The sequence below is a fragment of the Haematobia irritans genome, chromosome 4 (genome assembly GCF_050003625.1).
Source record: "Haematobia irritans isolate KBUSLIRL chromosome 4, ASM5000362v1, whole genome shotgun sequence".
Lineage (NCBI taxonomy): Eukaryota > Metazoa > Arthropoda > Insecta > Diptera > Muscidae > Haematobia > Haematobia irritans.
In genome coordinates this window covers 196622482-196634510 of record NC_134400.1, presented here as the reverse complement: position 1 = coordinate 196634510, position 12029 = coordinate 196622482, and the positions used below count along the sequence as shown (strand labels likewise).

Sequence of the window (12029 nt, the reverse complement as noted above, 5' to 3'; positions counted from 1 at the left end):
AAAATTTTCCATAGATTTATAAACTTGACGAAATTTTCTATACAAATAAAATTTTGACAAAATTTTCTATAGAAATAAAATTTTGATAATATTTTCTATAGATATAAAATTTTGATAAATTTTTCTATAGAAATAAAATTTTGACAAAATTTTCTATAGCAATTAAATTTTGACAATATTTTCTATAGATATAAAATTTTGATAAATTTTTCTATAGAAATAAAATTTTAACAAAATTTTCTATAGAAATTAAATTTTTACAAAATTTTCTATAGATTTATAAACTTGACGAAATTTTCTATAGAAATAAAATTTTGACAAAATTTTCTATAGAAATAAAATTTTCACAAAATTTTCTAAAGAAATAAAATTTTGACAAAATTTGCTATAGAGATAAAATTTTGATAATTTTTTCTAAAAAAACAAAATTTTGATAAAATTTGGTATAGATATACAATTTAAAAAAAAATTCTATCAAATAAAATTTTGATAAAATTTTCTATAGGTATAAAATTTTGATAAAATTTTCTATAGATATAAACTTTTGATAAATTTTTCTTTAGAAATAAAATTTTGACAAAAATTTCTATAGAAATAGAATTTTGACAAAATTTTCTATAGAAATAAAATTTTGATAAAATTTTCTATAGATATAAAATTTTGATAAATTTTTCTAAAGAATTTAGAAAAAAAATTCTATAAAAATATAATTTTAACAAAATTTTCTATAGATATAAAATGTTGGCAAAATTGTCTATAGTAATAAAATTTTGACAAAATTTTCTATAGAAATAAAATGTTGATAAATTTTTCTATAGATATAAAATTTTGATAAATTTTTTCTTTAGAAATAAAATTTTGACAAAATTTTCTATAGAAATAAAATTTTGAAAAAATTTTGATAAAATTTTTTATTGAAATACATTGTTTTACAAAATTTTCTATAGACTTATAAACTTGACGAAATTTTCTATAGAAATAAAATTTTGACATAATTTTCTATAGAAATAAAATTTTGACAAAATTTTCTATAGAAATAAAATTTTGACAAAATTTTCTAAAGAAATAAAATTTTGACAAAGTTTTCTATAGAAATAAAATTTTGACAAAATTTTCTATAGAAATAAAATTTTGACAAAATTTTCTATAAAAATAAAATTTTGACAAAATTTTCTATAGAAATAAAATTTTGATAAATTTTTCTATAGAAATAAAATTTTGACAAAATTTTCTATAGAAATAAAATTTTGACAAAATTTTCTATAGAAATATAATTTTAACAAAATTTTCTATAGAAATAAAATGTTGGCAAAATTGTCTATAGAAATAAAATTTTGACAAAATTTTCTATAGAAATAAAATTTTGACACAATTTTCTATAGAAATAAAATTTTGACAAAATTTCGTATAGAAATAAAATTTTGACAAAATTTCGTATAGAAATAAAATTTTGACAAAATTTTCTATAGAAGTACAATTTTGACAAAATTTTCTATAGAAATAAAATTTTGACAAAATTTTCTAAAGAAATAAAATTTTGACAATGTTTTCTATAGAAATAAAATTTTGACAAAATTTTCTATAGAAATAAAATGTTGGCAAAATTGTCTATAGAAATAAAATTTTGACAAAATTTTCTATAGAAATAAAATTTTGATAAATTTTTCTATAGATATAAAATTTTGATAAATTTTTTCTTTAGAAATAAAATTTTGACAAAATTTTCTATAGAAATAAAATTTTGATAAAATTTTGACAAAATTTTCTATATAAAGAAAATTTCGAGAAAAGTTTCTATAGAAACAAAATTGTGATAAAATTTTCTATTGAAATACATTTTTTTACAAAATTTTCTATAGACTTATAAACTTGACGAAATTTTCTATAGAAATAAAATTTTGACAAAATTTTCTATTCTATAGAAATAAAATTTTGACAAAATTTTCTAAAGAAATAAAATTTTGACAAAGTTTTCTATAGAAATAAAATTTTGACAAAATTTTCTATAGAAATAAAATTTGACAAAATTTTCTATAAAAATAAAATTTTGACAAAATTTTCTATAGAAATAAAATTTTGATACATTTTTCTATAGAAATAAAATTTTGACGAAAGTTTCTATAGAAATAAGATTTTGACAAAATTTTCTATAGAAATAAAATTTTGACACAATTTTCTATAGAAATAAAATTTTCACAAAATTTCGTATAGAAATAAAATTTTGACAAAATTTTCTATAGAAGTACAATTTTGACAAAATTTTCTATAGAAATAAAATTTTGACAAAATTTGCTATAAATATAAAATTAAAAAAAAATTCTATCAAAATAAAATTTTAACAAAATTTTCTATAGAAATAAAATTTTCATAAAATTTTGATAAATTTTTCAAAGAAATAAAATTTTGACAAAATTTTCTATAGATATAAAATTTTGACAAAATTTGCTATATATATAAAATTTTGATAAATTTTTCTAAAGAAATAAAATTTTGACAACATTTTCTATAGAAATAAAATTTTGACAAAATTGTTTATAGAAATAAAATTTTGACCATATTTTCTATAGATATAAAATTTTGATAAATATTTCTATAGAAATAAAATTTTGACAATATTTTCTATAGATATAAAATTTTGACAAAATTTTCTAAAGAAATAAAATTTTGACAAAAATTTGCTATTAATATAAAATTTTGATAAATTTTTCTAAAGAAATAAAATTTTGACAAAATTTTCTATAGAAATAAAATTTTGACAAAATTTTCTATAGAAATAAAATTTCGACAATATTTTCTATAGAAATAAAATATTGATAAATTTTTCAATAAAAATAAAATTTTGACAAAATTTTCTATAGAAATAAAATTTTGACAAAATTTTCTATATAGATAAAATTTTGAGAAAAGTTTCTATATAAATAAAATGTTGATAAAATTTTCTATTGAAATACATTTTTTTTACAAAATTTTCCATAGATTTATAAACTTGACGAAATATTCTATAGAAATAAAATTTTGACAAAATTTTCTATAGAAATAAAATTTTGATAATATTTTCTATAGATATAAAATTTTGATAAATTTTTCTATAGAAATATAATTTTGAAAAAATTTTCTATAGAAATTAAATTTTGACAATATTTTCTATAGATATAAAATTTTGATAAATTTTTCTATAGAAATAAAATTTTAACAAAATTTGCTATAGAAATTAAATTTTTACAAAATTTTCTATAGATTTATAAACTTGACGAAATTTTCTATAGAAATAAAATTTTGACAAAATTTTCTATAGAAATAAAATTTTCACAAAATTTTCTAAAGAAATAAAATTTTGACAAAATTTGCTATAGAGATAAAATTTTGATAATTTTTTCTAAAAAAACAAAATTTTGATAAAATTTGGTATAGATATACAATTAAAAAAAAAATCTATCAAATAAAATTTTGATAAAATTTTCTATAGGTATAAAATTTTGATAAATTTTTCTATAGAAGTAAAATTTTAAGAAAATTTTCTATAGAAATTAAATTTTTACAAAATTTTCTATAAAAATTAAATTTTTACAAAATTTTCTATAGAAATTAAATTTTTACAAAATTTTCTATAGAAATAAAATTTTGATAAAATTTTCTATAGACAAGAAAATGTTTATAAATTTTTCTATAGAAATAAAATTTTACAAAATTTGCTATAGATATAAAGTTTTGATAAATTTTTCTAAAAAAACAAAATTTTGATAAAATTTTGTATAGATATACATTTAAAAAAAATCTGTCAAAATAAAATTTTGATAAAATTTTCTATAGGTATAAAATTTTGATTAATTTTTCTATAGAAGTAAAATTTTAACAAAATTTTCTATAAATTTATAAACTTGGCGAAATTTTCTATAGAAATAAAATTATGACAGAATTTTCTATAGAAATGAAATTTTGATAAAATTTTGCAAATTTTTCTATATAAATAAAATTTTGAGAAAAGTTTCTATAGAAATAGAATTTTGATAAAATTTTCTATTGAAATACATTTTTTTACAAAATTTTCTATAGATTTATAAACTTGACGAAATTTTCTATAGAAATAAAATTTTGACAAAACTTTCTATAGAAATAAAATTTTGACAAAATTTTTTATAGAAACAAAATTTAGATAAAATTTTCTATAGATATAAAATTTTGATAAAGTTTTCTATAGAAATAAAATTTTGACAAAATTTTCTATAGGAATAAAATTTTAACAAATTTTTAACAAACTTTTTTACAAATTTTCTATAAATTTATAAACTTTTGACAAAAGTTTCTATAGATATACAATTTTGACAAGATTTTCTATAGAAATAAAATGTTCATAAAATAAAATATTCTATAGAAATAAAGTTTTAAAAAAATGTATATAGAAATAAAATGTTGACAAAATTTTCTTTAGAAATAAATTGTTGACGACATTCTCTAAAGGAATCAAATGTTCACAAAATTTTCCAAAGACATAAAGTTATGACAAAATTTTCTTTAGAAATAAAATTTTGACAAAATTCTCTATACAAATAAAATTTTTGACAAAATTTTCTATAGAAATAAATTTTTTTGGCTGGTAGTGTTTTGGTAAAATGTTCTCCAAATTTTGGTAGATTTTGGCTCCAGTGGCAACCGTTAAGGTTAAGAACCCACTTTTTTCTTATTTGCGAAAATGTTTCCGTTGCAACACCCCCCTGCCCCTCGGTTATATTAACTCATTGTTCTTACTATGTATTATTTATTGTTCTTACAATATATTATTTATTTAATTATCTTAACAAATATAAAATTCATACATCTCCATTCAAAAGGGTTTATCTTTAAAATGCTTACATAAATTTCCATTGAATGATCGACCCTCGTATTTGTCAATTTTATCCATAATACATTTGTAAAGAACTTCTGCAACATTTGTAGCCAAAACAAAATCGAAATGATTAAATTTTGGATATTTCACACGATACCATAATACTCGATCATCCAAAATCTCATAAAGATGTTCAATATCCATGGGGGACATAATGAAATCATTATCACTGAAATAGGCATTGATGGGCTCCACAAGATTGATATTTTCCAAATTATACGAGGGTGATTGTGGCAAACCATATCTGGCGATATTTTTCTCCATATCAAAATTATAATATCTAAATTGGCACGACGAAATAAATTGGAAATATTGCATTATTTGACGCATGGAACCCGCAGCTGGTATGCTTTGCAAAAAGTCATTCAAAAGAGTCTAAAAGAGAGAACGAGAGATAGATTTTTTGAAGAGAGAGAGTGAGAAAGATTTTGTGAAAAAGAGAGAGATTTTGTTAAAAATACTCACCCAATTCATATATGGTGAACCCCATCCACCCATTAAACCAATCGTACCCCTACACAAAGTCTCTACCACTGGTAATTTACATGTGTTTGGAGCCAAGGCCCTTATAATCTCATCACTGGCCCGAGTAGATACATTGGTAAAATAATTCGCAGCAAAGGGTTGACCCAAGATATAAGCAATTGGAAAAAGTATTGGGGACTTGATATGACATAGAAATACTCCAGGACCCAATAAATGAGAAGTTTTTACTTTCATTGCATATTGAGGATAAGAAGCAAGCATCATCAAAAATACTGTTGTACCTTGGGAGTAACCCACATAATGTAGTCCAGATTGATTAATCTGAGTGGTAATATAGTCAATGTTTGCTGGAACATCATAGTGGCCAATTTCATCCAAAGAAAAATCCCAGAATTCTGGCAATAATGGATCTAAAGAAATATGTTTTTGGGAATATATATTGCCTCGAGTATTAGCTAACCAAACATCATAACCTGCATCGGCTAATATAAATGGTAAACTATTGTCTCGAGTATTCAGGACCCATATATCGGAAGAGCATAGCAAACAATGCATCATTAGAACTGCGGGTTTGTGTGCTAGAGTTTTACTCTCAGTGTAAGGAGAATATGGTATTCGATATGTGGTCAATAGATATCCATCATTGGTTTGCACTGTATGTGCCTCACAGGGGTAGCCATGTTTGCTGATGCGTTCACACTAAATGCAAATAGAGAGAGGGAGAAAATATAATGAGTGAAAATAAGTGTGTAAGTAAATTTTGACAAAATATTCTACAGAATTTTGACAAAGTTTTCTATAGAAATAAAATTTTGATAAAATTTTCTATAGGAATAAAATGTTGACAAAATTGTCTATAAAAATAAAATGTTGACAAAATTTTCTACAAAAATAAAATTTTGATAAAATTTTCTATAGAAATAAAGGCTGTGGAAAGGTTCATTCGCCCGAACCGAAATATGTACAGTCCAGGCGTGTATAGATTTGTATCTGGCGTTTTCTTTTCAATGGCTCTATTAACCATGTTCCTTAATCTATATCTGTCCATAAAGCTCGAATAATAATTGTATAATTAGAAATAAAATTATGACAAAATTTTCTGTAGAAATAAAATTTGACAAAATTGTCTACAAAATTAAAATTTGACAAAATTTTCTATAGAAATAAAATTATGAAAAAATTTTCTATAGAAATAAAATTTTGGCAAAATTTTCTGTAGAACTAAAATTTTGTTAAAATTTTCTATAGAAATAAAAATTTGACAAAATTTTGTACAGAAAAAAAAAAATTGACAAAATTTTCTATGGAAACAAAATGTTGACAAAATTTTCTATAGAAATAAAATGTTGACAAAATTTTCTATAGGATAAAATGTTCACAAAACTTTCTATAAAAATAAAATTTTGACAAAATTTTCTATAGAAATAAAATTTTGATAAAATTTTCTATAGAAATAAAATTTTGATAAAATTTTCTATAGAAATAAAATTTTGTGAAAGTTTTCTATAGAAATATAATTTTGCAAAAATTTTCCATAGAAACAAAATTTTGCGGAAGTTTTCCATAGAAATAAACTTTTGACAAAATTTTCTATAGAAATAAAATTTTGATAAAATTTTCTGTAGAAATAAAATTTTACAAAATTTTCTTCAGAAATAAAATTTGACAAAATTTTCTAAGAAATAAAATTATGACAAAATTTTCTATCGAAATAAAATTTTGATAAAATTTTCTATAGAAATAAAATTTTGTGAACGTTTTTTATAGAAATATAATTTTGCAAAAATTTTCCATAGAAATAAAATTTTGCAAAGGTTTTCCATAGAAATAAACTTTTGACAAAATTTTCTATAGAAATAAAATTATGACAAAATTTTCTGTAGAAATAAAATTTGACAAAATTTTCTACAGAAATAAAATTTGACAAAATTTTCTATACAAATAATATTATGACAAAATTTTCTATAGAAATAAAATTTTGACAAAAGTTTCTGTAGAACTAAAATTTTGTTAAAATTTTCTATAGAAATAAAATGTTGACAAAATTTTCTACAGAAAAAAAATCTGACAAAATTTTTTATGGAAACAAAATGTTGACAACATTTTCTATGGAAATAAAATGTTGACAAAATTTTCTATAGGAATAAACTTTTTACAAAATTTTCTATAGAAATAAAATTTTGACAAAATTTTCTACGGAAAAAGATTTGACAAAATTTTCTATGGAAACAAAATGTTGACAACATTTTCTATGGAAATTAAATGTTGACAAAACTTTCTATAGGAATAAACTTTTCACAAAATTTTTTATAGAAATAACATTTTGACAAAATTTTCTATGGAAAACAAATTTGACAAAATTTTATATGGAAACAAAATATTGACAACATTTTCTATGGAAATAAAATGTTGACAAAATTTTCTATAGGAATAAACTTTCACAAAATTTTCTATAGCAATAAACTTTTGACAAAATTTTCTATAGAAATAAAATTTTTACAATATTTTCTGTTGAAATAAAATTTGACAAAATTTTCTACAGAAAAAAAAATTTACAAAATTTTCTATAGAAATAAAATTATAACAAAATTTTCTATAGAAATAAAATTTTGACAAAATTTTCTACAGAAATAAAATTTTGTTAAGATTTTCTATGAAAACAAAATGTTGACAACATTTTCTATGGAAATGAAATGTTGACAAAATTTTCTATAGGAATAAACTTTTCACAAAATTTTCTATAAAAATAAAATTTTGACAAAATTTCTATAGACATAAAATTTTGACAAAATTTTCTATGGAAAAAAATTTTGACAATGTTTTCTGTAGATATAAAATTTTACAAAATTGTCTACAGAAATAAAATTTTGACAAAATTTTCTATATAAATAAAATTATGACAACATTTTCTATAGAAATAAAATTTTGACAAAATTTTCTATAGAAATAAAATTTTGATAAAATTTTTTATAGAAATAAAAATTAGTGAAAATTTTCCATAGAAATAAAATTTTAGGAAAGTTTTCCATAGAAATAATTTTTAGACAACATTTTCTATAGAAATTAAACCAAAAAGATTTTCAACGGTTAGGATATTTTCAGTTGTATTGATGACGTATTTGGGGTTTGGTCCCTTATCATTGAGCTTAATATGTAATCGGGCAGCACTCAGTGATAAGAGAGAAGTTCACCAATGTGGTATCAAAATGGACTGAATAGTCTAAGTGAGCTTGATACATCGGGCTGCTACTTAACCTAACCATTGACAAAATTTTCTATAGAAATAAAATTTTGACAAAATTTTCTATGGAAACAGAATTTTGACAAAATTTTCTATGGAAATAAAATGTTGACAAAATTTTCTATGGAAATAAAATTTTGGCAATATTTTCCATGGAAATAAAATATTGGCAAAATTTTCTATAGAAATAAAATTTTGACAAAATTTTCTATAGAAATAAAATTTTGATAAAATTTTCTATAGAAATGAAATTTTTTACAAAATTTTCTATAGAAATAAAGTTTTTATAAAATTGTCTATAGATATAAAATTTTAATAAATTTTTCTATAGAAATGAAATTTTGACAAAATTTTCTATAGAAATAAAATTTTGACAATGTTTTCTATAGAAATAAAATTTTGATAAATTTTTCTATAGATATAAAATTTTGACAAAATTTTCTATATAAATAAAATTTTGAGAAAAATATTGATAAAATTTTCTATTGAAGTACATTTTTTACAAAATTTTCTATAGATTTATATATTTGACGAAATTTTCTATAGAAATAAAATTTTGAAAAAAATTTCTATAGAAATAAAATTTTGACAAAATTTTCTATAGAAATAAAATTTTGACAAAATTTTCTATAGAAATAAAATTTTGACAATATTTTCTATAGATATAAAATGTTGATAAATTTTTCTATAGAAATAAAATTTTGATAAAATTTTCTATAGAAGTATAAGAATTTGAAAAAAAAAACTATAGAAGTATAAAATATCGACAAAATTTTCTATAAAAATAAAATTTTGACAAAATTTTCTACAGAAATAAAATTTTGTACAGAAAAAAAATTTGACAAAATTTTCTATGGAAACAAAATGGTGACAAAATTTTCTATAGAAATTAAACCAAAAATCGGGAATCGGGCAGCACTCAGTGATAAGAGAGAAGTTCACCAATATGGTATCACAATGGACTGAAGAGTCTAAGTGAGCCTGATACATAGAGGTGCCACCTAACCTAACCTAACCTCACCTTTGACAAAATTTTCTATAGAAACAAAATTTTGACAAAATTTTCTATAGAAATAAAATTTTGACAAAATTTTTTATGGAAACAAAATGTTGACAAAATTTTCTATAGAAGTATAAGATATTGAAACAAAATCTATAGAAGTATAAAATTTCGACAAATTTTTCTATAAAAATAAAATTTTGACAACATTTTTATAAAAAATAAAATTTTGCCCAAATTTTCTTCAGAAATAAAATTTTGACAAAAGTTTCTATAGAAATAAAATTTTGACAAAATTTTGTACAGAAAAAAAAAATTGACAAAGTTTTCTATGGAAACAAAATGTTGACAAAATTTTCTATAGAAATTAAACCAAAAAGATTTTCAATGGTTTAGATATTTTCAGTTGTGTTGATGACATATTTGGGATTTGGTCCCTTATCATTGAACATGGAATCGGGCAGCACTCAGTGATAAGAGAGAAGTTCACCAATATGGTATCACAATGGACTGAATAGTCTAAGTGAGCTGGGCTGCCACCTAACCTAACCTCACCTTTGACAAAATTTTCTATGGAAATAAAATTTGGCAAAATTTTCTATAGAAATAAAATTGTGACAAAATTTTCTATGGAAACAAAATGTTGACAAAATTTTCTATGGAAATAAAATTTTGACAAAATTTTCTATAGAAATAAAATGTTCGCAAAAAAATTTTCTATAGAAATAAAATTTTGACAATGTTTTCGTTAGAAATAAAATTTTGACAAAATTTTCTATAGAAATAAAATTTTGACAAAATTTTCTATAAAAATAAAATTTTGACAAAATTTTCGATACAAATAAAATATTGACAAAATCTTCTATAGAACTAGAATTCTGATAAATTTTTCTGTAGAAATAAATTTTTGACAAAATTTCGTACAGAAAAAAATTTTGACAAAATTTTCTATGGAAACAAAATATTGACAACATTTTCTATGGAAATAAAATGTTGACAAAATTTTCTATAGGAATAAAATGTTCACAAAACTTTCTATAAAAATAAAAGTTTTCGTTAGAAATAAAATTTTGACAAAATTTTCTATAGAAATTAAAACAAAAAGATTTTCAACGGTTTAGATATTTTCAGTTGTATTGATGATTTTCAGTTGTATGTAATCACAGTTGTATGTAATCACAGCAAATACAGGATCATGATTAGGAAGCGGATCAGAATTGTTAGCGACGAGCTGAAAGCTGTGGAATTCTGTTATCTATATAGCTTTGGAATTATTAGATGGTCAACAGATCGAAACCATTGCAAAAATATTATAACTTTATTGTAAAATATTGAGCGATTGAAGATCTTAATAGGTCGGATAATCTGCCAGTTCATCCATTTGTCTTCAGTTTTGTTCTTAATCCCACTTTGTATATGTATGTATGTCATGCAGATGTACGGACAGACAGGCAGACTATGTGACCACATATATTCCTTAAAAATATTGCACTCTACTTACTGTGCTCACACTTTTTCGATTATCAAATAATTTTGAAAATATTAAAAATGAACAACCTATAAAAATTATAAATAACGAAAGTATATATTTCATTTCCCGACAATGACTCAAGCCCCGAATTTTTTTTTTTTTGGTATTTCGTATTTGTTTAGAGTCCGCCGTTGAAACCAGCTTACTCGATTGACAGTTCTCATGCGAATTATAATCGTGGAACTATTCAATCAAATTATAAATTTTGTTATCAATATTGCAATATAGAGCAGAACTACTAAGAATAAGTTTTTTTTTGCAAAGATTATGATTTTTTTTTTTGAATGGAGGGTTCGATTGCGAAGAGAACACTTACATCATAATCACATCATTTGTATGACGAGCTCAGTTAGTTGATGTAATTTTGAAGAATAGCCTATCTTTTAGTGGATAGATTGGAAAAATTTAGGATTTGCGTGCTTGATACTAGGAAGCTCCTTCTTAATTTTTTTTTCATCTTAGAATTCCAAATTCAAGTTCGAATTGAATTTAATACTATGTGATTTAAGGTGAAAATATTTCCCAGAAATATACCTAAACCATTACTTCATCCCCAGCCTAATACCCCGATCCCCAAATTAAACAAATAAAAATCCCCAGTTTAAGACAAAGTTCTCTAATCTGGCAACATAGTCATTAACACTTTGAATATAGAGGTAGAAGTATGGCTGTGTAAATATAACCATAGCGATAGGCCAACACTTGATTACGTGCCTTTCTTAATGGAAGCCAGCTGGCGACATGTCCCCGAAATAATATATGTATATTATTTGGGGACACGCCGCTAGCTGGCTTGCATTAAGAAATGCACAATGGTTATATTTACACACTTATGTCGATAGACATACCTCTAGATTCGAAGTGTTATGGACTGTGTTGCCAGATT

The 12029-nt window shown here is 21.4% G+C and overlaps 1 protein-coding gene across 1 annotated transcript; it reads right to left on the bottom strand.

Annotated features, from left to right (window-relative positions):
• Positions 1-4736: 4736 nt before the first annotated feature.
• Positions 4737-11323, bottom strand: LOC142233679 (lipase 3-like). Its single transcript, XM_075304677.1, has 3 exons — positions 11114-11323; positions 5351-6070; positions 4737-5260 (listed from the first exon to the last, which is right to left on the bottom strand). The coding sequence occupies exons 1-3, from the start codon at positions 11204-11206 to the stop codon at positions 4823-4825; spliced, it is 1251 nt and encodes a 416-aa protein (XP_075160792.1). The 5' UTR covers positions 11207-11323; the 3' UTR covers positions 4737-4822.
• Positions 11324-12029: the final 706 nt, after the last annotated feature.